General features: G+C 57.9%; 1 protein-coding gene across 1 annotated transcript in view; it reads left to right on the plus strand.

The window, feature by feature from the left end:
* The window catches only part of COL11A2 (collagen type XI alpha 2 chain), a 28,289-nt gene that overhangs the window by 3,547 nt on the left and 825 nt on the right, over window positions 1-23,917 (plus strand). Inside the window, exons 4-65 of the mRNA XM_036870558.1 lie at window positions 382-544; window positions 2,003-2,194; window positions 3,001-3,078; window positions 3,696-3,758; window positions 4,440-4,619; window positions 6,733-6,792; window positions 6,893-6,934; window positions 7,166-7,228; window positions 7,512-7,586; window positions 8,055-8,141; window positions 8,403-8,459; window positions 8,626-8,679; window positions 8,767-8,820; window positions 8,928-8,981; window positions 9,160-9,213; window positions 9,399-9,452; window positions 9,545-9,589; window positions 9,713-9,766; window positions 10,197-10,241; window positions 10,429-10,482; window positions 10,676-10,720; window positions 10,823-10,876; window positions 11,119-11,163; window positions 11,396-11,449; window positions 11,579-11,623; window positions 11,746-11,799; window positions 12,162-12,269; window positions 13,299-13,352; window positions 13,628-13,681; window positions 13,781-13,825; window positions 13,910-13,963; window positions 14,086-14,130; window positions 14,269-14,322; window positions 14,422-14,475; window positions 14,702-14,755; window positions 15,148-15,255; window positions 15,402-15,491; window positions 15,660-15,713; window positions 15,920-16,027; window positions 16,159-16,266; window positions 16,409-16,462; window positions 16,565-16,618; window positions 16,802-16,909; window positions 17,127-17,180; window positions 17,432-17,485; window positions 17,714-17,767; window positions 17,911-17,964; window positions 18,309-18,416; window positions 18,810-18,863; window positions 19,026-19,079; window positions 19,196-19,249; window positions 19,785-19,838; window positions 20,110-20,217; window positions 20,312-20,365; window positions 20,510-20,563; window positions 20,795-20,902; window positions 21,056-21,109; window positions 21,417-21,452; window positions 21,654-21,707; window positions 21,820-22,087; window positions 22,648-22,760; window positions 23,127-23,333. Of these exons, the coding sequence (XP_036726453.1) occupies window positions 382-544; window positions 2,003-2,194; window positions 3,001-3,078; window positions 3,696-3,758; window positions 4,440-4,619; window positions 6,733-6,792; window positions 6,893-6,934; window positions 7,166-7,228; window positions 7,512-7,586; window positions 8,055-8,141; window positions 8,403-8,459; window positions 8,626-8,679; window positions 8,767-8,820; window positions 8,928-8,981; window positions 9,160-9,213; window positions 9,399-9,452; window positions 9,545-9,589; window positions 9,713-9,766; window positions 10,197-10,241; window positions 10,429-10,482; window positions 10,676-10,720; window positions 10,823-10,876; window positions 11,119-11,163; window positions 11,396-11,449; window positions 11,579-11,623; window positions 11,746-11,799; window positions 12,162-12,269; window positions 13,299-13,352; window positions 13,628-13,681; window positions 13,781-13,825; window positions 13,910-13,963; window positions 14,086-14,130; window positions 14,269-14,322; window positions 14,422-14,475; window positions 14,702-14,755; window positions 15,148-15,255; window positions 15,402-15,491; window positions 15,660-15,713; window positions 15,920-16,027; window positions 16,159-16,266; window positions 16,409-16,462; window positions 16,565-16,618; window positions 16,802-16,909; window positions 17,127-17,180; window positions 17,432-17,485; window positions 17,714-17,767; window positions 17,911-17,964; window positions 18,309-18,416; window positions 18,810-18,863; window positions 19,026-19,079; window positions 19,196-19,249; window positions 19,785-19,838; window positions 20,110-20,217; window positions 20,312-20,365; window positions 20,510-20,563; window positions 20,795-20,902; window positions 21,056-21,109; window positions 21,417-21,452; window positions 21,654-21,707; window positions 21,820-22,087; window positions 22,648-22,760; window positions 23,127-23,333 (4,627 nt within the window). The remainder of the gene's footprint in view (window positions 1-381; window positions 545-2,002; window positions 2,195-3,000; window positions 3,079-3,695; window positions 3,759-4,439; window positions 4,620-6,732; window positions 6,793-6,892; window positions 6,935-7,165; window positions 7,229-7,511; window positions 7,587-8,054; window positions 8,142-8,402; window positions 8,460-8,625; window positions 8,680-8,766; window positions 8,821-8,927; window positions 8,982-9,159; window positions 9,214-9,398; window positions 9,453-9,544; window positions 9,590-9,712; window positions 9,767-10,196; window positions 10,242-10,428; window positions 10,483-10,675; window positions 10,721-10,822; window positions 10,877-11,118; window positions 11,164-11,395; window positions 11,450-11,578; window positions 11,624-11,745; window positions 11,800-12,161; window positions 12,270-13,298; window positions 13,353-13,627; window positions 13,682-13,780; window positions 13,826-13,909; window positions 13,964-14,085; window positions 14,131-14,268; window positions 14,323-14,421; window positions 14,476-14,701; window positions 14,756-15,147; window positions 15,256-15,401; window positions 15,492-15,659; window positions 15,714-15,919; window positions 16,028-16,158; window positions 16,267-16,408; window positions 16,463-16,564; window positions 16,619-16,801; window positions 16,910-17,126; window positions 17,181-17,431; window positions 17,486-17,713; window positions 17,768-17,910; window positions 17,965-18,308; window positions 18,417-18,809; window positions 18,864-19,025; window positions 19,080-19,195; window positions 19,250-19,784; window positions 19,839-20,109; window positions 20,218-20,311; window positions 20,366-20,509; window positions 20,564-20,794; window positions 20,903-21,055; window positions 21,110-21,416; window positions 21,453-21,653; window positions 21,708-21,819; window positions 22,088-22,647; window positions 22,761-23,126; window positions 23,334-23,917) is intronic.

The following is a 23,917-nucleotide window of genomic DNA, read 5'->3' on the forward strand; positions in this document are numbered from 1 at the left end:
AACCCTGCCGACCCTGTGGGCCACCACTCACTAACCCACTGCCCAAACTTCTGCCTAATCACTTCTAGCCCAGAGTTTGGGCTTTAGAGTTTAAATCCTTGCAAGTAGGACTAGCTTGTACCTTGGGCAAGTTCCTTGACTATTTTTAGTCTCGGTTTCTATGTCTGAAAAATAGGGATAATAGAATTGTGAGAATCAAATGAGAAAGTGATGGGATGGTGCCTGGTGTATTGTAAGCCTTCGGTACATGGTAGTTAACTGTGATTACTACTATTGTTATCATTGGCTTGTCAACTCTTCCATCAAGGGCTGCTCAGCCCTCTTGACTTACCCCCTTCAGTCAGTTGCTTGAACTTCCCGCCACCCTGTCCCTATGACCAGATGGCACCGTGTGGCTGTGGCTGTGAAGGGCCAGTCGGTCACCCTCATAATTGATTGCAAGAAGCGAGTCACCCGGCCCCTCCCCCGAAGTGCTCATCCAGTTTTGGACACCCGAGGCGTGATCATCTTTGGTGCTCAGATCCTGGATGAAGAAGTCTTTGAGGTAACCAGAGCAGCCAGAGAGAGGAGTGACTTCTGGTTCTATGCCTTGTATCCACTCCCCTTCTGACCTCAGTACTCTGTCTTCCTATGTCCTACCCTTCACTTTTCCTTTCATAAATTTATATTTCCATTTCCTATCTTCAGGGCTAATTTTTTTTCTGTAGGAGAATTAGGTGCCCACTTATGTGGCAGGACTGTCCACAGTCACTTATTCTGTCACTCGGTTTTCATTAGTCCACCCATCCATCCATCTCTTCAACTGATCCATCTGCCCATCTATTCACCCACGCATCCATTCACACACTCACCCACCTACTCAAGCATTCAGTCTTGTATCCTCCCACCTGCCCATTCTTCCCCTGCTCAGCCACTCCCTGCTTTAAACCACCCATCTATTCAGCTATCCTTCCGTCCATCCATCCTCTTTAACCCATCCATCCACCTATTCACTCATCCATCCACTCACCCGCCCCATCTACCCATGCATAGAAGGATACATGCATGCATCTAGCAACTCATTTACCCACCGCACTCTCCACCCTACCATTTCTTCACTTCCATCCATCTACCTACATACTGTTTGTATCTACTCTGCACCTCCCATTTATTTACCCACCAATCCACCCACACATACATTCACCATCCATCAACGCTCCCATTCAGTCAAGTGTTCGAGCCCCTATTCACCCACCCACCCACCCACCCATCTATCCATCCACCCATCCATCTGTCCATTCACCCACCCAGCCAGTCAACATTTTCTGAATACTTGCTGGCCCAACACTAAGGGGGAACACAGAAGAATAATATCAGATCTCAATCATCCCAAGGAACTACCAGTTCCACTGTGGAGATGAGACAGTATCCCCAAACTAGAATACAATGCAGGGTGCGCTTATCACCACACGTGGGCACAAATAAATGCCATTGGAAATCAGAACTGTCTTCCCCCCATTTCCAGAGATCCTGAGAATTCTCATCATCACTGTCATTGGAAGGTCAAAGCAACTAAGGTTGGGCCACTGTCTCCAGAAGCCCTTGTGAACAGGCTCATGCATGGCCACATGGGCAGGGTGTAGGCCAAGAGTTGAACTTACAGTTGGAAGGTTTGAATTCTAGTCCTGATTCTACCACTTCGAGTGACCTCGGACCAGTCATTGTCTCTTTGAACTTTTATGAATGGAATGTGCTTGGAAAATAGGCATAAAGATCCTTGTTCTACTGACTTCAATCCTTGTCCAACTGTCCAGTTGTTGTGAAGGTTCAATGGGATTATGAATGAGAAGGTCCTTTGAAAACTGAAAAGAACTGTACACATGGGAGGGCTGGTAATGACCTTCTCCATTATATAGTCTTATCTCGGATTGGCCTCCGACCCCGTGTCCCAGACTCTACCCTGTGTCTCTTGGAAGCCCACTCTGCCTCCCTCCATTGGTGTCCCTTCCTCTTGTCTTTGTAGGGTGATGTTCAGGAGCTTGCCATCATCCCGGGGGTGCAAGCTGCCTATGAATCCTGTGAACAGAAAGAGCTGGAGTGTGAGGGGGGTTGGAGGGAGAGACCTCAGAGACAACAGTCTCACAGAGCCCAGAGATCTCCGAAGCAGCAACCACCAAGACTTCATAGGTCACAAAACCAGGAACCCCAGCGACAGGTGAGGGAGCTGGGTGAACCCCAAACTGCAGCACACCCCAGGGAGGGAAGACACCCTCACATCTCCCCAGGGGAATTCCCCCGATGTCCCAGAGCTCCCCATCCTATTTTGGGCTCCTGTTCTCCCCTCCCTTGTGCCCCTCCCCAGCCGTACCCTCTATTCCCATCACCCGCCCCCCCCCACCCCCAGTCCTCATTCATCAACCTTTTTATTTTCATTTAAAAATAAAAAGTCATCATGAAGAATTCGTGGCTGGGAGCCGTGTTCCCTCCTTGTGTCTCCTCCTCTGCTGGTCTTCCTGGGACTGTGCCCTTGGGCTTTCCATCCCTTCCTCGAATTAAGAGATTGCTAGACCATGGAGAGTTGGGGAGAGAACTGGGGACAGAGGATGGGAGAGCAGAGGAGGGGAGAGGCAGAAACAGGGAGAAAGTTGAAATGATAAGACCAGGAGGGGAAGAGGGGAAGGAGTAGGAGGTAGAGTAGGTCTGTGCAAGTGTGGATACGGGGCCCTCTCTCTGGCCCCCTGCACGGGGAGGTGCAGGATAAGGGACTGGTGGGGGGAAGGGAAGGGAGGGTACGAATTGGGTGGAGTCTTGACAGTGACAGGGGTCAGTGGTCTGAAGATTGGAGGGTCAATCTCTTAATCACGTCTGCTTCTGTCCCACGTGTGGGACCCATCCCCCTTTCCCACCACCCCTTCTCTCTCCTGACTCCCACCCCTCCTTTCATCCCCAACTCCCACGCCACCTCCTCACCTGCCTGCCCCCCCTTCCCACCTATTCCCACCGCCCCTTCCCTAACCCCAGTCCACTGAGTCTCTCTACTATGACTACGAGCCCCCCTATTACGACGTGATGACTACGGGGACCACCCCTGATTATCAGGTAAACTTGAGGGACTTCTCCCGTTCCCCCCACCACCCCTTGCAAACATCTATGACACCTTCCTCCCCTCCCCACATGCAGGGAGAGCCACCTTGTATTTAGACTGTGGGCATTCCCTCACTGCCCCCTCCCGTGTCTCTCTGCTGCAGTGGCCTCCAAGCCCCAACCACAGGGCTCCCCCTCCCCCCAGGGGGCGTCGGACCCCTCCCCGAAAGCCTACCCCACCTGCCAAGAGATCAGCGGCCGGGCAGGCGTCCCCCTCTCGAAGTGGAGGTTCTGGCTCAGCTCGGGGCCAGCCTCCCCTCTCCCGGCGCCCAGCTCGGATGGCAGCTCCCCTCACTACCCGGGGCCCCCCCAGGACCAGAGGCCGCGGTTACCGGCAGGTAGAGCCAGGGCATCCAGATCTCTGCCCCCAAACCTCTGTGACTTCGGAGATTCACTCTCCCCAAAGCGTCCCCCCTCCTAAGGGGCTGCAAGATCTGAGATTGCCCCCACCCCCCAGCACAGACAGACACTGCCCCCGGGGGATGAACTGCTGCTTGGCCTCCCTTTCCGCTAACCTCTCTCCTTTCCTCCCGCCCTGTGCTCCTCTCCCAACACTTTCCCCCTGGGGTTAGGACCCCACCCCAGGTGAAGAGGAAGGAAACCTGGAGTCACGCCCCTTGCCACCCCCTGAGGAGGTAACTCCATCCCCCACCCTCGCCCCAGCTGGGTCGGTGGGCATCTGTGACCCACTCCCCTTGCCCCACGTCGTCTTGATGAACCAGCGCCTCCTCTGGCCAGAGGGCTCTTTGTCATCTCCATTCGTGTCCTTCTGTCTCCTGGTCACTCCAGACCTATCGGTCTGCTTTCCTCTCTCAGAACAGTCATTTTTCTCCAGTGTCCATGTCTCCTGCCATTATTCTTTGATTCTGGAGTAACTTCCTCTCCCTGTTTGTGTCAAATGGTTTTACTTTCTGTCATATTTCCGTTCCCAGGAGCCATTTTCTGTCCAATGCTGTCACTTTTCCTCTTCTCCCCCTCTTTCCATCCATTTCTTTGGTCATTCCTTGGATTCTTTCATCGATTATTATGTCCATGGACTGTCCACTCTGTGTCCAGCCCTCTGGCCACCCTTCTTGTTACCCATCATTTCTTCCAACCGGGCCCATTTTCTGGACCTCCCTCCACATTGGGGGGCTTTGATGGCCATCCCCCTTCTCTACAACGGCTCCCCTTGCTCTTCTTGGGAGGAAAACGCCAGTCCCTGTTACCCTTAAGAATCCTTTGGGCTGGAAGTTGTCACACCCTGGGGTCCAGGGAAAACCTCCTCTCGGCCCTAATGCCCCCATGTACCCCTCTCCCTCCCCATCCCCGGGAAGGAGCAGACAGATCTCCAGGTCCCCTCCACAGCCGACAGGTTCCTGACAGAGGAATATGGGGAGGGTGGCACAGACCCCACAGCAGGGCCCTACGATTACACCTATGGCTATGGGGACGATTATCGTGAGGAGACGGAGCTTGGCCCTGCACTCTCTGCGGAGACAGCCCACTTGGGAGCCGTAAGTGAAAGGAGCTCCTCTTCCATCCTTGACTTCCAGTGGGAGCTACAAGAATCGCTTCCTGTTGTTTTTGATTGTTGTCTCTTGTCTGTGAGCTACTTCCCATTAGTGGTTTTACATTTTCTGTTCACTTCCTGCCTTCCCTTGCCAAAAGTCTTATTCTATGAATCCTTCTGTCCAGGGCAATTGGTTGTTTTTGTTTTCTTTTTTTTTTTTTTTCAATCCTATGGCCACTTTCTGTCTTTCTTGGTCACTTCCTGTCTCCATCAAGCTGGATTTTATAAAGCTTTTGGTCAATAAGCCCCTACCTTGTGTCCATTTTCAGTCTGTCTCAATCATTTCTTCTTGGTCGAAACAATTTCTTGTCCATGTTGCTGCCAAATGATCTAACTTCCTCTATCACATTTTCTAACCTACAGGCCCCTTCCTGTCTGTCCCCTCCTGTCTTCTCCCCTTCTCTACAATGGCTCCCCTCCTGTCTTCTCCAGTCATGGCACCCGTTCTGGTGACTGTGTCAGATTGAACTGGAAGGGACTTATTCTTTGTGTTTTGGCTCTAGTTTTTCATGCTCTCTTATCCTTTGATAATCAGCCGCTTCCTATGTGTCTCAGGTCATCCAAATCATAAAGTTTCCATTGTGGGCCTAGATATTTATCACGGCCACTTCCTGTGTGTACTAGCCTTGATGTTTGTGTTTGCTGGAAGAATTGCCTTTCATTGTCATAATCCATTTCCCGGAGTTACTTTCTGTCTGTTTTGTGAATTTCTTTTCTCTCTTGGTTGTGGTAGCCATGTTGTTATTGAAGGTCCACTTCCTGGATCCTCTTTCCTTGGCTGCTTCCTGTCTGTCCCACCACTTCCTGTTTATCTGGTTCATTTTCTAGCCGTCTTGGCCATGTTTAATTTTTCTTGGCCCTGGTATCATTCTTGCTTCCAAGTGTTTGTCCCTTTGTTCTGTCTCCCCTAATTGTGTCCCATGTTTCAACCACTCCCTGTCAGTGGGGTATTTCCTGTCTACTCACTTCATCTTTTTCCTCTACCCCACTGCCTCATCCTACCCTCCCTGCTCTAATAATTCCACCCTTGACCCTCTGCTGCCTTTCCCTTATGCTGCTTTCTGGAAATTTAGGGTTGATCTGGGATATGGGAGAGTTTGGAAATTGATCACTGTTGCTTGATCAGGATGGAGGTAGAGGGGGGCATTTTGAAGATCTTTGTTGGGAGAGTTGGGGGGTGGTGGTGAATATCCTCCATTCTCCTTGTCCTTATCTTGGTTCTGGCCCCAGAGTTGGGAGTGGGCATCGGAGTGGAAGTGTGGAAGAGAGGCGACGGGTGGGCTTGAAGTATAAATAAGGGTCCGAGGAAGGGTGTAGCATCCTTTCTGGGAGAGTAACTGGGAGGACTTGAGGGGCTTGGCTTGGGGCTTGAGCAACTGAGCCCAGGAGCTGTATTTTCCCAAAATCCAGTTATGAGGTCTAAGTTTGAGATATCAGTGTGGACTGCTCTCCAGATCTACTTACAGTATGGATGTCTAATCTCCGGGGAGTTTTAAACTTGTGAACCCTTTGAAGCTCTAAGTAAAATTCTGTGCATAAGGGCATACACTTTTTCTTTTCTGGAGAAAGACTCCATAGATTACATCAGATCCTCATATGGATGCATGACCTTCCCCTAAACCCAAGTAAAAATCTATCCACAATCTTAGAGAGATTCTTATTTGGTGAGGTGGGGTAAAGATGAGGAAGTTGATGGTTTCTTAAGGTTCTCAGGGAGTTTGGGGAATAAGGTGCAGTCCTCCAGAAGAGAGTTTGGGAAGGTTGGGGGTTTGGAATCCCAGGAAGTGTCTGGGGACCTTCCTGAGAGAGGTTCTCAGGGAGATGAGGAGACTGTGTTTGCTGAGGTGGAGCTGGGAATTGTGGGGAGGGGAGCCCTGAGGTCTCCCTTGGCAGACCTGGGAGGTCTGTGAAGAGGGAGTCTTAGAGGAGGAGGGGTGGACTTGGGGGTAGGGTCAGGAGGTCTCCAGAGGACCTGAGACTGCCACAGGGATGGGGGAAGTCCTGGTGTCTTGGCTGCTTATGGGCCCCCCTGGGGGTTACATATGTGTCTCTCTCAGGCTGCCCGTGGTCCCCAGGGGCTGAAAGGAGAGAAGGGGGAGCCTGCGGTGCTGGAACCTGTAAGTCACTGTGGTCACCGAGCTGAGGGCAGTGGGATGAAGGGAAGGAGGTGGGGGTGCTAGCCCTATAGCCTCTGACTTTTAACCTTTGACTCCACAGGGTATGTTAGTGGAGGGGCCCCCTGGTCCAGAAGGCCCTGCGGTGAGTTCTAGCTGTGACCCACTAGCCTCCATTCTTTTCACAGAGATGCTTCCTACACGCTCACCTGTGCCTTCCCCACATAGGCCCAGGCCTCCTTCTTAGAACTCAGAACACCCTTCCAATCAAAGCTTCCCAGATCCCCAGATCTCTTCTGTAGAGACCACCCCTCAGCCACATACCCCTCTTCTATCCGAACGCCCACACCTGACCCCCTCTTCTTGTGTCCTTCAGGGATTTCCTGGTCCCCCTGGCATCCAAGGCAATCCAGGCCCAGTTGGAGACCCAGGCGAGAGGGTATGAGGACATCCTATGGGGGTGGGAGGAGGGCTGCAGAGGAGCCACTGGTACCCAGTAGGGGTACCATGCTCAGTAATTTCTCATTAGAAAAGAATTAGACTCTGGTCGGGGAGGGGAGTAGTCTGGTGTCTCACCATCATTTTTCTCCATGGGGTGTGGGGAGAGCTTGGGAAAGATGTAGGGAAGTCTATATTTATTCTGTTGAGGAGGGTTTCAAAATGATGCCAGGACCCTAACAATCCCCTGTGGCCATATCCTTCTCATTCTTTCCCCACTCTAGGGCCCCCCTGGCCGAGCAGGGCTCCCTGGATCAGATGGGGCCCCTGGCCCTCCCGGCACATCCCTCATGCTCCCAGTGAGTTGTCTTCTGGGCTTTGGAACGAGCTGAGGGGGGAGGGCGGGAGAATTGTGTTGTGTCACCAAGAACCAGAGGAGCAGGAACGCCAAGGAGGAGTCTCTAAAGACCATCCACCCAAAGAGATTGATCTTAGGGGTGGAGGGTTTAGGGCCTCATTAGATGACCTGGAGCCAAACATGGAGCATCTAGAATTGGGCAGAAAATCCTAAATTTCAGGGGGTCTAGAACCAAAGGAGAGTCTTTGGGGAAGAAGAGGCTCAAGAGTGGAGGAGGAGGACAGGAGTTGAGTTTCTGAAAACCTCTAAGTGATTACCTGGAACCCATGGGAGACACTGGAGGGGGGCATGGGGGGAAGTGGTGTCCTGGAACCTGGGAAATGGGGCAGACATACTGGATGATGCCTCTGGCTGGGAGGGTCATGTGGATTTCCTGGAAGACCCTAGACCTTCTCTCCTTGGCCCGCAGTTCCGGTTTGGCAGTGGTGGGGGTGACAAGGGTCCCGTGGTGGCGGCCCAGGAGGCCCAGGCCCAGGCAATTCTGCAGCAGGCACGGGTGAGGAAGGCTGGGGGATCTTGGTGGGGGGAAGGGTGTGGTGGGAAGGGGAAGACTCTAGGAAGAGTTGGAAGGGTAGGTTGGAGTGAATGTAGGGCAGGCGGAGGTCTGGGTTGGTTTGGGGTTGAGAGGGAGGTTGGGGAAGATACAGGGCAGTGGAATGAAGATCAGGGGTACAAGGGTGACTTTGGGAAGTGACCTGGGGTCCGGAGTTCTCCAGCTGCCTCTTGCTTAGCTCTTCCATCTCCCCTGCTCCCCCAGCTGGCGCTCCGAGGACCCCCGGGTCCCATGGGATACACGGGCCGCCCTGGACCCTTGGTGAGTGAGTGGGGTGTTGGGATAGGGGATTCTTTATTTGTGTGTGGGGGTATGGATAGTTCTGGAAAAGGACCAAGTTGCAAGTTTTTTGCTTCTTTGGGGGAGGGCTCTGAGGCCACCGATGGGTGTGTCCTTCAGCACAGCCACCCTCTCTTCTCTCTCACAGGGACAACCTGGGAGCCCTGGACTGAAAGGAGAATCTGGAGACCTAGGACCTCAGGTGACAGCCCCCACCCACCTGATCCCCAAACCAGTGCACCCCCCTCTGTCTATACCCACTAACCCTGCCCCTGCCTCTCCCTCCCAGGGCCCCAGAGGACCTCAGGGCCTCATGGGCCCCCCTGGCAAGGCTGGGCGAAGGGTGAGTGACCTGGGGGTAGGATGGGTGTGGGTGGGGGATGGGAGACAGGGCATGGGGTGTGGAGGACTGTGCTCCCGCTGGCTCTGACAACTCCCCTGCACCCCCAGGGCCGAGCGGGTGCTGATGGAGCCCGAGGGATGCCTGGGGAACCTGGAGTGAAGGTAACAGGTTTGGGCCCCTCTCTGACACCCATAACTCCCAGCCCCACCTGAGCTCGTTTGTTTTTAGGGATAACCGAGTACCCCCATGAAGCAGCCCCTCCCTACTCAGGACACAGTAGAGAGGGGTGGGGTGGGAAAGGGACTGGGACCTCACCTGGGCTGCCCCTCTTCTCCCCAGGGTGACCGAGGATTTGATGGCCTCCCAGGGCTACCTGGGGAGAAAGGACACAGGGTGAGTATAGGGGCGTGGTGTGTTGTGATGAGGGGGTAGATCTTCTGTGGAGGGGAGGGGAGGTAGGAGGCTGAGGGTCCCAGCAGGAGCTCAGTGAAGGAAATTGGTTGGTTAATTGAAGACAGTCAGTATCTGCCTGTGTTGGGGGCTCTGCACCCCCTCTTACCTGTTCACCCATTTTCCAGGGTGATACTGGTGCCCAGGGCCTTCCTGGGCCCCCCGGCGAGGATGGAGATCGGGTAAGTGTTGTGGACGGCGGGGGCAGGGGCGGGGGCTGGGTATGGGAGAGGTCTGGACGCTGAGCCTGCTTCACCATGTCCTCCTCCTCCAGGGAGACGATGGGGAGATTGGGCCTCGGGGGCTGCCTGGAGAGTCGGTGAGTATCAAGGGGTTTGGGGATGGGGGTGGCCCTGGGGATGCCAGAGGAGGGACGCGGGCATGAAAGGGACACGTTTTCTCTCACCCATGCGGGTCCTATCTTCCCCTCACCTGAATGCAGGGACCCCGAGGTCTCCTTGGCCCCAAAGGTCCACCTGGGATTCCTGGGCCCCTGGTAAGTGACTGTCCCTGACTTCTGACCCTGCCCTCTCCCTCTCTCCACCTTCCCTGACTGGCTCCCTCCTCCCTCCCCTCCGGCTCCTCCTCCCTGGCCCCCACCTAGCCCTGCTTCAGCCTTCAGCCCCTGGTGCCCTTGCAGGACCATGTCTTGTAGTGCACCAAAGGCTCTCATCATAGCCAAAAAAAAAAAAAAAAAAAAAAAAATCCTCAAGAAAAACAAAACAAACCCCCACAAACCCACAGCCCCAGGGCCCCAGAACCCCACGCCCTGTGGATCTGGACCGGCTGTGTTTGCTTAGGTTTGGGATGAACTGCTGTGCGCCTGACCCGTCCCACCCTCTGGGATGGCCTGGCCTCAGAAACCACAGGTCCCTCCAGGGCCCAGGGCCACCTTCCAGCCTGCTCATGCCCCTCTCGTGTTTCAGGGAGTCCGAGGCATGGATGGTCCCCATGGTCCCAAAGGAAGCTTGGTGAGTGATGGGCATGGAGACCCCACCCGACCCTTAGCCCCTGGGGTCTCTGCCAAAGTCCTGTTCCCTTTGTCACCATTTCAACCCCCTGCCTGCCATCTCGGCTGTCCCTGCTGGGACTCGGCTCTCTGCCCTGTTTGTTCTGTCACCATCTCCTTCTGACCCCTGCCTGGTTGCATGTTTCTAGGGACCCCAGGGAGAGCCAGGACCTCCTGGACAACAGGGCACTCCTGGGACCCAGGTGAGTGGTCCTGTCCATCCCCTCCCCAGCTTTAGCGATTTCCCCTGGGCTTCCACAGTGGGCCAGATCCCGGGTGGGGACAGGAAATGAAGGGTCTCAAGTCTTTCCTGCTCATGCTCTGAATGGGGGCTGCTGGCGGAGAGAGCGGCCCACTCCTGGGGGGGCCCCTGTGACTTCTCTCTCTTGTGTCTAGGGTCTCCCTGGGCCCCAGGGTGCCATCGGCCCTCATGGAGAGAAGGTAAGTGACTAAGTGATCGGGGGAATGGTGGATGGGCCAAGGCGGGGTGTAGGGTGGGCCCCAAATGTCTGGCTGGGACTGAGCCTCCTCAACTCCCTGCAGGGTCCTCGAGGGAAACCAGGGCTTCCTGGCATGCCTGGCTCAGATGGACCCCCGGTGAGTGGCCCCCACCTCTTAATACAAATCCCCCTTGACCTTCCACCCCAGGGAATGACTTTCAAGCACCTTCAGTGAGTGTCCATACTGTGTGTCCCTTGCACTGGGAGGTCACTGGTGGTGCTGCCAATGGTCGGTCAGCTTCATTAGGTCCCAGGGGGGCATTTGGGTGGAAGAAGTGTAGGGAGGGGTGCAGGAGGTGACAGGGGCCAGTGGTCACGCTCTCCTTCCCCTACCTCCAGGGTCACCCGGGCAAAGAAGGTCCCCCTGGAACCAAAGGAAACCAGGTGAGATCTTCCACGCCCCCTCTCATCTCCTGGAGGGGTCTCCACCCAGGCCCTGGGCCTCCAAGTCCTTGGGATTTCCTCATCTCGTCACACGGCTCTGACAGTCCTTTGTCCCATGCCCCTCAACCCTCTCCAGACTCCAATGTTGTAACTTCCATTTCCCCCACCCCTAGGGGGCCCCCATGGTGACACCCTGAGACCCCTTTATTGATGCCGCTCTGTCTTTTTTCAGGGTCCATCTGGACCTCAGGGTCCTCTGGGATACCCAGGACCTCGAGGCGTCAAGGTAACGAACCACTGGGCTGGGAGATAAAGGCTGGGGTCAGGGGAGCCAGCTGGGGCCCCAGGAGCTTGGTCCTGCCAGCCCAGCCTCCTCCCCTGATCTCTCGGTCTCTATCCCCCACTCTAATTCCAGGGTGTGGATGGAATTCGGGGTCTGAAGGGTCACAAGGGTGAAAAGGTGAGCAATGCGCCCCTAACTTCCCAGCCCCTCCACCTGCCCCACACCAGCCTTTCTGTCCACCTCTGCCTCACCCCCTCCCTCCATCATCTGTGGTGTCCTTTCACCCCAATCTTTCTCAGGGCGAGGATGGCTTTCCTGGGTTCAAAGGTGACATGGGTGTGAAAGGTGACAGGGTGAGTAGAAACCCCACACTGGCCCCCCAACTCTAAGTGCTGATGATCCTCCCCTTTGGAGCCCCCCAGTTACCAGCCTTCCCCTCACCCCCCCAATACCCCAGACTCCTCATCTCCAGGCTCCCTTTAGAGGATCTGATCGCCCTCTAGAGCCTGATCTGAGCAGGAACCCAACCCCATGCTCTGTGACCCACCAGCTCGCCAATCACAACACTCTCCCTGCCCCTGTGGGGCTCCCTGTCCTGCAGTAGCTTCGGGGACCCCCACCGACCCCACTCAGCCTCACTGGGGCCTGCCTCTCCTCTCGGGGCTCAGCCCCTCCCCTAGTCCCTATCACTCACCTCTCCAACTCCCTCACCCAGGGCGAGATTGGAGTCCCTGGTTCCAGGGGAGAGGATGGTCCCGAGGGGCCGAAGGGACGCACTGGACCCACTGGAGACCCTGGCCCCCCTGGGCTCATGGGCGAGAAGGTGATGAGGAGGGTGTGAGGGGTCTGGTCTACATGCTCTAGGGGGATGGGGCCCGGGGTGCTGGGATCAGGGTTGGGGTGGGGTGCCAACAGCTGAAGTCTGCAAGTCAATCAAAGATGACCATGCATTATGCTCCTCTCTGTGTATATGGCGCCTCCTAGACACTGATGCGTTGAAGGGGGGGGATACATAAGAAGTCAAGGAAAAGTCTCTGTCGTGAAGACTTTACAACAGATTGATGGGGACAGGGCAGAGAGGCCGTCATAGGATACCTGAAGGTGCTGGGCAGAGTGAAAATGTGTCCAGACTCCGAGCAGTAGGCATTCCGAGAAGGAAGAGAGTCAGAGAGGAGGTGAGCTCTGACATCTTCAGAGCTAACTCTCACCAAGCCCTCACCGTGTGCCAGCACCGTGACAACTTGTCCTGTCAGTCCTGTGGGGTGGGCGCTACTACAGTCCTGAAGCATCAGGAGGTTTAGATACTAGTTCATCACACAGCCAGTGAGGGCCAGAGCCAGGGTTTGAGCCCCAAAAGTCAGGCTGCAGAGTCCCTGCTCCCCACTTCCGCTCCACAGCTGCCTTGGCAGGACCTTCAGACAGGTCCTGAAGCCTCAGGGGGCAGGGGTGGATGGTGGGGGGGCCCCGAGGTGGTGCAGAGTGGAGCCAAGGAGTGAGGCGGGGTTGGGGGTCCTGCAAGGGGGCCGGTCTTGGTGGGGCAGGACTGTGTGCTGGGAAGATGGGGCTGAGGTTGACAGGTAGGCAGGGGCTGGATCACAGCGCCTGCAGGACTTGAGCTGCAGATTTTAAGACACAGGGGAGGTGAGATTCCAGCCCTAGAGTTTGGGGAAAATCCACTCTCAGCAAGGAGAGGTTACAAAAGCCAGGCATCCTGGGAGGTGGGAAATGAGGGGCCAGGGGCTGGGGGTTTGCTGGGTGGGGGCTGGCTCCCATCTCTGAGGGTTGGGATCTCCAGGGATGGAGTGGCATCCGTGGCTCCTCTCGCTCCTGATCGCGCCCTGTCCATCCACAGGGCAAGCTGGGTGTTCCTGGTCTGCCTGGCTACCCCGGACGCCAGGGTCCCAAGGTGATTCGTTGCCCCGCATGTGCCCCTCCTCCTTTTCCCTTCCCTGACCCCTAATTACAGGAAGCACAGACTGACATAGCAGCGGGGGACCCTAGAGAGAATTTAGCCCACCCCCATTCTACAGATGAGGGAACAGAGGCCAGAAGCACTAGTTATTGGCAGAGCCCGAATCTCCCACCCTGCTGCCTCCACCACCTCTCCTGACCCACCTTGGCCCTTCCTTGGCCCTCCCCTTTTGTGACGTGTCAATTTTTCCCCTCCTCCATCCTCACCAGGGGTCTCTGGGATTTCCTGGTTTTCCTGGAGCCAGTGGAGAGAAGGGAGCCCGTGTAAGCTGGGGAAGGGTGGGTGTGCAGAGGGAGGGGCAGCTCTGGGAGCGGGGGCCTCACGCCCTGGGTGATGTGTTGTCTCCGCTTTGTTCCCACCAGGGCCTGTCAGGGAAATCAGGGCCTCGGGGAGAACGTGGCCCCACGGTGAGTGCAGGGGAGAGACGTGCGGCTCAAGATCCAAAGAGGTGCTTTGGGGCTTTTCTGACAACTCCCCTGTCCTCTCTCTAGGGTCCACGGGGTCAGCGGGGACCCCGAGGTGCCACTGGGAAGTCTGGAGCTAAGGTTGGTGGTCTTGGCAGGGCTCATCCCACCCTCTGCCCTGTAGCCCAGCTGCCCTCAACTCCTCTGGCCGCAGGGTTGGCTAGAAAGCAGCTCCTCTCACTCTCTGACTGTTTCCCCCACAGGGAACATCGGGTGGTGATGGCCCCCACGGGCCCCCCGGAGAGAGGGTGAGTGTGGCTTGAGCCCCCTGTTCCCCAGCGCTCCCCAGGGAGCCGGAGTGGGGCCGGCTCCCTCTCACCTCAGGGAGAGGTCCCTTGCCCAGCACCCCTCCCCATTCTCCTGACTCAACCCAGCTTTGTCTCTAGGGTCTCCCTGGACCTCAGGGCCCCAACGGATTTCCTGGCCCCAAAGGACCTCCAGTAAGCTGACCTCTGACCTCTGACCCGCCTTGGTTCTGTGAATCCTTCCCCATCCCCCTTCCCAGCCTAGAGCTCACCTGACATCTGAACCTCTTCCAGGGCCCCCCTGGGAAGGATGGGCTGCCGGGACACCCAGGCCAGAGAGGAGAAGTGGTAAGTGGTGCCCCGGCCTCCTCAGACCCTCACTCCCGAGCTGTCCTGTCCGGAAGTCCCGCTGGGAAGGTTCTCCTGGCTGAGTGGAGCGCATCTCAGCGCTGCTCAGACCACAGCCAAGGACTTGCTGGTGACCCTGCCCTCCCTCCGGGAGCCTGGGGTCCGTGCCACAATGTCCACGCCTGACTGTGTGTTCTGACTGCCCTCTCCTCTCTTCCTCTCTCAGGGTTTCCAAGGGAAGACCGGCCCCCCTGGCCCCCCAGGAGTGGTGGGACCCCAGGTATGCCTGCTCCCTGGAGAGAAAGGACCCCAGACCCTGGAGTTAGTCTATCTGCCTCTCTTCTCCCTTTTCCCGGTCACGGGCCCCTGCCCCTCCTTTGCCTGAGCTGGGCCCCTGGGGCTGGGATTTGGAGCAGGGATCCCAAATTTCAGTCTGTTTCCTGAACCAGTTCTCATCTTCTAGCATCTTGGAGAAGAGGAAGGTCCCCTCAGGGACACCAGGTGGTATGGTTACTCCACACCGGGGAATGAAAACCAGAGCGGAGGCCTAGGAGAGCTCCGGGAATTTCCCAGGAGCTTTGGGGCAGACATGAAGGGGTTCTAAGGGAAACTTTAAGGTGGACAGAGTGAGGCGAAAGCTCTGAGATTGGAGTCTCTCTGTCTCTTTCCCAGGGAGCCGCAGGAGAAACCGGGCCCATGGGGGAGCGAGGTCACCCAGGCCCCCCGGGACCCCCTGGAGAGCAGGGACTCACTGGAACAGCTGGAAAAGAAGGGACAAAGGTCAGTAAGGGGCCCGGCAGGGGGGAACTTGGGGGTCTAGGGTTGGGGTGCCTAAGAGAACAGGCAAATGGGGATTTGAGGGAATAGAGATCTCTCTGCCCAATTTGGGAGTGTGGCAGTGGCTCATCACCTCTGTTTCCTTTTAGGGTGACCCTGGGCCCCCTGGGGCCCCAGGGAAGGATGGTCCCGCTGGTCTGAGGGGCTTCCCGGGAGAGAGAGGCCTCCCTGGCACTGCTGTGAGTGTGACTCCAACCTGGCTGCCTGTAATAAGTCACCAGGCTTCCCGGCACCCCTCAGCGTCACCCTACTCCTGTCTCCCCCCCCCATCCTTCCCCGCATATCTCCTGGACCCCATGTCCCCCCTTCCTGTCTCATGTCTGTTGCCTCTGATCTCTGGTTCATAGGGCGGACTTGGTTTGAAGGGAAATGAAGGTCCGGCTGGTCCCCCTGGCCCTGCAGTAAGTCTGGGGTCCCTGGGGGGCAGAGGGGAGGAAGGATGCGGTGCGGCATCTGGATTTTGGCGGGGCTGCGGGACCAGGCAGGGTCAGCCATAAGGCATCTGATGTTGGGCTCTTCTCCTGGGAACCATGGTCAGTGGTCCTCTGGTGTAGGTGGGCTGTGGTTTCTTCCTTGGGGGGGGATCTGACTCTATCTCCTGTCTCAGGGCTCTCCTGGGGAGCGAGGTGCAGCAGGATCTGGGGGACCCATTGGCCCCCCAGGGCGCCCAGGGCCGCAAGGTCCCCCTGGAGCAGCAGGAGAGAAAGGTGTTCCGGTGAGTGTGGGGTCCCTGGGGAGATGCTGGGGAGGGGTCTGTGAGCTGATGGGTTACGGGGGATTTCCTGTAGGGGTGTTTGAGGGGGACAGCCATCTCTGGGTCATGACTCCTTCCTTCATTTCTCACAGGGTGAGAAGGGCCCCATTGGTCCGACTGGCCGCGATGGGGTACAGGGTCCCGTGGGGCTTCCTGGCCCTGCTGGCCCCCCAGGCATGGCAGGAGAGGATGGAGACAAGGTGAGGGAGCCCACAGACCCTGGACTCAGTCTTCTTTCCCCATGAGATCGCTGGTCTGGGCATGGCCCGCAATCCCTGTCTGCTTATTCTCCCCGCCCCACCCACTCCTTTCTCTAATGTCCCACCTGCTTTCTACCCCCAGGGTGAGGTGGGAGACCCCGGACAGAAGGGCACTAAAGGGAACAAGGGGGAACATGTAAGTGTCCATTCCTTTGACTTTTCACCTCTGGCCTTTAACCTCATTTCCACCTGGTCGCTCCTCTTGTCTTGGCATCTCTGACTCTTCTTTCTCCCCCAGGGCCCTCCTGGACCCCCTGGACCCATTGGTCCCGTGGGGCAGCCTGGAGCCGCGGTGAGTGACCGATGTCCTGTCTGCAGCCTTGATTCCACCCTCAGTTTCCCTCTGCCCTTGGGGTTGGGGGTGGGAGTGGGGGGGCTCCAGGCCTGGTGCCTGGCTCTGTGTGGGGCTTGTGGCTAGAACACACCTGACCCACGACCATCTTTGTGTCCTTGTCCTGCCCTCCTCCCACCTCAGGGGGCAGATGGGGAGCCTGGAGCTCGGGGTCCCCAGGGACACTTTGGAGCCAAAGGTGATGAGGGAACCAGAGGATTCAATGGGCCCCCAGGACCCATTGGTCTACAGGTGAGTTGGGGGGTGGAGACAGGGGCTGAGAGGCGGGGTCACACTGGAGCTGATGTCCTCCCCAGACCCCCTAGCCCCCTGCTGACAAAGGAGGTCTGGGGGCAGAGGACTGGGTGGTGGGGGGTACGTGGGATCTGGGTGGGGGGGGACCCCTCTGCCGAGGGCTGTGCTCCAGGTGGTTTGGTCACCTGGGTCTGTGCTGTGTACACCTGCGCAGGGTTTGCCAGGCCCCTCGGGGGAGAAGGGAGAAACAGGAGACGTGGGCCCTATGGTGAGTGGGACCCCATTGATAGGGTGTGATCCCAACTGATTCCAGCCCCACCCACTAGGCACACCCCTGCTCATCCAGCCCCCACCCCAGCATCCCACTGCCGCTGACTCCCAGCTCCCTGCATGCCATTCCCTGGCCTGGCTGCCTCCCTCCCCGCCAGGACCTCTGCCTCCCTAACCCTCCACCACTCACGTGCATCCACGGCTCGCTTTCTCTCACTTCCCTTCCCATCACGTGTATCTTTTCTTCAGGGACCACCCGGGCCCCCAGGACCTCGAGGCCCAGCTGGACCCAATGGAGCCGATGTGAGTCCTCTTGGCCCCTTGTCCCTCCAGATCAGTGTGGCCAGTCCTCTGCCTCCCTTTCCCCAGACTGTAAACTCTAGTCTCAGCTCAGATGCCAAGAGAAGCCAGTGGACCCTGGGAAGGTCGCCCACTGTCTCACTGCTCTGACCTCAGGCCCTCCTCCAGGCTCTGCCCCCTCATGGCACCCCCTCCCATAAGCAATGATCCCTATTTCTATTCCTCTTCCAGGGTCCACAAGGTCCCCCTGGAGGTGTTGGGAACCTGGGTCCCCCTGGAGAGAAGGTACTGGGAAGGGGTACATAGATGGTCTGGGGGGATGAGGGTTGGACTTTTGCCAATTTTGGGGGGGTCAAAAGAGAGTGAGGGGGAATATCAGGATTTTTTTGGGGGGGAGGTGAAGGTTTTTGACCGCAATCTCCTTGCAGGGGGAGCCAGGAGAGCCAGGATCTCCGGGAGTCCAGGGCGAGCCAGGGGTCAAGGTGAGTGGTAGTTCTGAGGCCCTGCTCTGCAATCCCCTTCACCCCCTCAATCCCACCCCCACCTTTCCTGTGACCTCCTGGAGCTGGAACTCCTGCGCAGCCCATGAGTCTGTGCTCCCGGTCATTCTCCGTGAGGCCTGGTCCCTGGATCCCGGTGGGCTCTGTCCCCCTTTCCTTGAAGGGAGGAGGGGCCAGGGACTCCCACCATGGGCTTGACTTTCTGTGTGCACCCCGATGTCAGCGAGGCACGAGGGGGAGGCTGAAGGTTTCTTAGAAGCACGGGCTGGATCTTTGATCTTTGGGACCCCCTTTGGGACCATCTGTAACCTCTGCTCATCCTCTAGGGTCCACGCGGGGAACGTGGGGAGAAAGGAGAGTCGGGGCAGCCAGGAGAGGCGGGACCACCAGGGCCTAAGGGCCCCACCGGTGATGATGGCCCCAAAGGGAACCCTGTGAGTTTGGGGGGAGGGGCTGCGAGGAGGCCCCTGTGAATGGAGATCTGGGGATATGGGTGTGAGTGTGAGGATCTTGGAGTTTGGGGAGCCCAAGAGTGTGGGAGATGCCTGGGAGGAAGGCTTTGCGAAGGGGGTCTCCTGGGAGGGATGTACGGGGTCTGGGATCCAGAGAGAAAGTGAGAGAAACCCTAGGTAATAACCTGAAAGCCTTAGAGGGCAGGCAGTGCAGGAGGTGGGGAAAAGGGGGTGCCGGAGACCCTCTTCCTAAGTGGTGCAGGTGGGCACTGCCTGTAGAGAGGGAGAGTGTGGCATGTGGCCATGGGGGTCTGTGTTGGCCCTGGGTGGGCTTAGGGGGCTGTGACCCTGACCCTTGGTTTCCCTCTGGATCAGGGTCCTGTTGGCTTTCCTGGTGACCCTGGCCCTCCTGGAGAAGGTGGCCCTCGGGTGAGTCTTACCTGGGGAGGGGAGGGGCTCGGTGTGGCCGATGGGCATGGGCGTGGGAACCGGGGTTATGGTAGGGCAGGTGGAGGGATGGGAGGATTGGCAGTTTGGGGGGTGATGCCAACCAGGTCAGGGGACCCCTCTGACCTTGCTTCATCCCTGCAGGGCCAGGATGGTGCTAAGGGTGACCGCGGAGAAGATGGAGAGCCAGGACAGCCTGTGAGTGCCTGGTGACCCCTACCCCACCACTGAGCCCAGGCCCTCAGCCCTGTTTCTCCTCCACTATGCCCTATGCCTGAGGGGTCCCTCACCCACCACTCTTCCTCCCTCCATAGGGATCCCCTGGTCCCACTGGGGAGAATGGGCCTCCTGGACCACTTGGAAAGAGGGTAAGTGAGGTGGTCTCCTGGGACCTTGCGGGGCAGGCTGGATGGCAGTTGGGGCAGTGGCAGGTGGGATGTGGAGGGAGACGCCTGGTGTGCCGGTTGTCCTTGGGTGAGGTGTGTATGTGTGTGACCATGTGTGTTCGTAAGCGTGCTGTGTATATTTGTTCCTGTATATTCTGTCTGTTCTTGCCAGGGGTGGTGTTGTGTACCAACCAATCAGAATGGACACGGAGGGAAGGGGCTGGCTTTCCTGGGGAGGTCCCTGCTGGGTCAGGGATTAACCCTGTTTTTGCTGGTGGTGTGTGGGCAAGAGGCTCTTCACCAAATGCACAGAACTACTCAGTATTTTAACAGCTGATACAGCTGTACCGGCTCTCCCATCCGTGAGTCGGCCTCTGCGATTGTGCCTGTGCATGCGCAGGTATGTGTGTGTGTGTGTGTACGTGTGTGTGTGTGTACACGTGTGTGTGTGTGCACCAGGAGGACAGCGAGGGGGAGAGAGGTGAGCCTGCCTATTCACTGCCGCCTCCACCTGCAGGGACCTGCTGGTGTGCCTGGTCCTGAGGGGCGACAAGGAGAGAAGGGAGCCAAGGTGAGGGAGACGCAGCCCTGGATGCTGGAACATCCCTTCCATCTTTCCACCCTTTTGGTCCTCACACTTCAGCCTCCAAATGCCTCCCCCACATCCACCATCCCCACGCCGAGCCCCCTGTGGGGACAGGGTTCCCTATACTTGTCCCTGCCCCAGGGGTCCCTGGGGTTTGACCCCTCCTCCCTGCCTCACCCCCGTCCACCTTGGACCCCCTGCCCCCAGCCACACCCCCTCCTCTGCCCTTCAGGACACTTTTTTGGGTGTGTTTCAGGGGGATCCTGGTGCTGTGGGCGCCCCGGGAAAGACAGGCCCTGTGGGTCCTGCAGGCCCAGCAGGAAAACCTGGTCCTGATGGTCTGCGGGGGCTCCCGGGTTCAGTGGTGAGTCATGGAGCAGAGAGGCTTGGCTGGGGAGGGGGAGGCGCACGGTGTGGAGACACTCTTCCTGATCCCCGTGGTCCCCTCAAATCTGCAGGGTCAGCAAGGCCGTCCCGGGGCCACAGGCCAGGCTGGGCCTCCAGGCCCTGTGGTGAGTGACTGTGGATAGGTGGGGGGGGGGTCGGGGGGGGTCCCTGGGGCAGTGGGCATCCAGCCTTGGAGGAAGTGGGAAGTGGTGGGGGGAGAGTGTGGTCCCACCTCCCCCAGGAGAGAGTGACTTCCTGTCTCCCCACAGGGACCCCCAGGGCTTCCTGGCCTCCGGGGCGATGCTGGGGCCAAGGGAGAGAAGGTGAGTGACCGCACATAGCCAGGTGTCTCAGCCTCACCCCTGAAACCTCCGGGGGAGCCTTGTGCTCTTGGGGAGCCCTTCCTCAGTCAGGGCCGTGGCAGCCCCCGCTCTTTCCTCAGACCCGGCCCAAGTCCCTCTCTTGTCTTCTGGGCTCTGACCCCTGTGGTTCTCCTTCTCCCCATCCATGTGTCTCCTCTCTGCATCCCCCTGACCACCTGGCCCCTTTTCCAGGGTCACCCAGGTCTCATTGGACTGATTGGCCCCCCGGGGGAGCAGGGAGAGAAGGGTGATCGAGGGCTTCCTGGTCCTCAGGGATCCACAGGGCCAAAGGGGGAGACGGTGAGTAGAGGGCGTGGTCTTGGGAGGTCTGAGGGCGGGGTGAGGGTGGGGATTCATGGGGGTGTGGGAGGGTGGGGGGTGGATACTCAGCTGTGGGGTGAGGGAGGGGGAGGGGAGGAGGACCCAGTTGAACCAGGTCCCTCCCTTTCCTAGGGCATCCCAGGAGCATCTGGCCCTATTGGTCCTGGAGGGTCCCCTGGCCTCCCTGTGAGTACCCCATCTGTTCCTCAACTCAGTCCTCTAAACCCTGCTGCCCCCCTCCATAATCTCCCACTGGCTTCCATGACAATGCCAGCATAACACTCATAGGCCCCCGTGTCCCCCATATGTTCCTACACCTTCAGTGTTTCCACTCCTGTCCTTCCAGGGCCTCCCGAATGTCCCCATGTCCCCCATGCCTGCCCCTCTTGTGATGGCTCCAGGGTCCTGTGAACTCATGACCTTGCCTCTCCAATTCTCCTTGTTCTGATCTTCCCCTGTGGTGACCATCTCTTTCTTGTTCCTCGTTTCACAGGGACCTGCTGGCCCCAAAGGAGCCAAAGGAGCCACAGTGAGTGACCCCAAGCCAGCTCTGACCTTCCCTCCCCCCAGCCCTCCATAGGTGGACTTGACACTGTCTCTTCAAGACAAACATACTCCCTGCCAGTGGAGCCCCTCATTCCCAGCCCAGAGACTGATTTGACCCTTCTGTGACCTTGATTGCATTCTTGACCTCTTGACCCCTCCATGACTTCATTGACTCCCTTGGCAGGGCCCAGCCGGACCTAAGGGAGAGAAGGGCGTCCAGGGCCCTCCAGGACACCCGGTGAGTCAGTGTCAGGTCCTGCTCTTCTGACGGTCCCCCTCTGTCTGGGTGTTTCTCCGCATGGCCCTCACCCTGACCTGTCTCTTGCCCTCTCCGCCCTTCCCTCCACCAGGGTCCCCCCGGCGAGGTGATCCAGCCCCTGCCCATCCAGATGCCCAAGAAGACTCGGCGCTCAGTGGATGGAAGCCAGCTGATGCAGGAAGATGAGGCCGTGCCAACTGGGGGGGCCCCGGGCAGTCCTGGGGGGCTGGAGGAGATCTTTGGCTCCCTGGACTCCCTGCGGGAGGAGATTGAGCAGATGAGGCGGCCGACGGGGACCCAGGACAGCCCCGCTCGCACTTGCCAGGACCTGAAGCTCTGCCACCCAGAGCTGCCTGACGGTCAGTGCCAGGGACACGACATGTGAACAACCGCGTGGACGTAAACAAGCAGGATGGATGTCGGGGGAGGCTTGGGGAAGCTGTGGGGTGGGGGTGAGGGTGGAGGGGCTTGGGGCAGCAGCTCTTTACCAACTGGGTCAGAGGTATTTCCGTATTTAGCAACTGACATGGTCCTACCAGGCTCATCAGCTCGTTACCTGCTCGGGGTCTACAGGAATTGATAAGCATAGACTCGTGGACACACATGCTGGCATTTACGCACACAGACACGTGTGCAAGCCTACAGCCACACGTTGGACCAGCGTGAGGGTGTCAGCGCTCCTACCCCCTCCATTTGCGAGCCTGGGGGTGCTGCTGGGGGGAGGGGAGGCAGAGACGGACAGGGGCATAAGGTGATGCGGGAAAGCAGAGCTGTGTTCTGGGGGTCTGGTGGGGGAACGGAGGACTGGGTGTCGGAGGGCACGTGGGGGCGGCTGGTTGGAGCAGTGGGAGGGAAGTGGGGCAAAGAGCATCTTGGGTCCAAGACCTCGGGGGCCCTGACCCTCCCCCCCACTCGACAGGAGAGTACTGGGTTGACCCCAACCAGGGCTGTGCTCGGGATGCCTTCCGGGTTTTCTGCAACTTTACGGCAGGAGGGGAAACCTGTGTGACGCCCAGGGATGATGTCACGCAGGTGAGATCTGGCCTCTGACTGCCCTGTCCCTTGCACCACAGTGGAGCCCCCCTCTGGGCCTAGTGGTTTCTGGGTTTGTGTGACAAGTTCCCTGACCTTTGACCCTGCAGAGCCTGCTGACTCTTCTCTTATTCCGTTCCTTCTCACCAGTCTTCTGATGCTCACTTCATCTTCTTCCCCTGACAACCTAAGACAAAAGTCTGTCTGCCTTTTATTTATCCCCTGGTTCCACCCCGGCCCCTTATTTCTCCCCCAGCCCTTTCCTCCCACCCATTCCCCACCCATGACCCTGGCTCAGCCGCCCTGCTTCTGTAGCTGCTCTGCAGGCCCGTGTCCATCCTTGACTACAGCCCTCTCTCCTGCCAGTTCTCTTACGTGGACTCCGAAGGCTCCCCAGTCGGTGTGGTCCAGCTCACCTTCCTGCGGCTGCTCAGCGTCTCAGCCCACCAGAACATCTCGTACCCCTGCTCTGGGGAGGTCTGGGATGGCCCCCTGAAGCTCCGAGGGGCCAATGAGGATGAGCTGAGCCCGGAGACCAGCCCCTACGTCAAGGAATTCAGAGACGGCTGTCAGGTGGGAACCAGGGAGAGCTGGGTGGGGGCGGGTCCCAGACTCAGGCTGGAGGAGGCGGTAGGAAGACCCTTTGGGCAGGGGCGCTCGGGGAGAGCAGGAGGAGGCCAGCTTCCTGGTGTCAGGAAGGGCAGGAAGGATGGAAGGATGGAAGGATGGAAGGTGGGTGTCACCTGTGTGCACATGGCAGTGTCTCCAGAGTGGGTCATGCAGGCTTGTAAGCACAGTTACACAGGTTGCCCTCTGCACACACGGGGTATAAACAATGCCCCCTCCCCATGGAAGGGCACATGGACACCCCCAATCCGTATATACATCCCCAGAGTCTCCTGGAAAGGGTCACACAGGTACACACACGTGGAATTGTGTCAGCTGTCATCACACACTTACACCCACAAGCACATGTACACACGTCCCCGTGGAGTCACACAGGCTCACACAACCACTACAGACAAATAATCTCAAAGACAAACCCAAAGCTGCTCAGACTGGCTCAAGACTGCATGCGTGTGCATGCACACACACATGCACAACCTTCCCAGCTTTCCCAAGCCTGACTCTCTGGAAGAAACTTTAGGAAGAAAATT

The sequence above is a fragment of the Balaenoptera musculus genome, chromosome 11, assembly GCF_009873245.2.
Source record: "Balaenoptera musculus isolate JJ_BM4_2016_0621 chromosome 11, mBalMus1.pri.v3, whole genome shotgun sequence".
Classification (NCBI taxonomy): domain Eukaryota; kingdom Metazoa; phylum Chordata; class Mammalia; order Artiodactyla; family Balaenopteridae; genus Balaenoptera; species Balaenoptera musculus.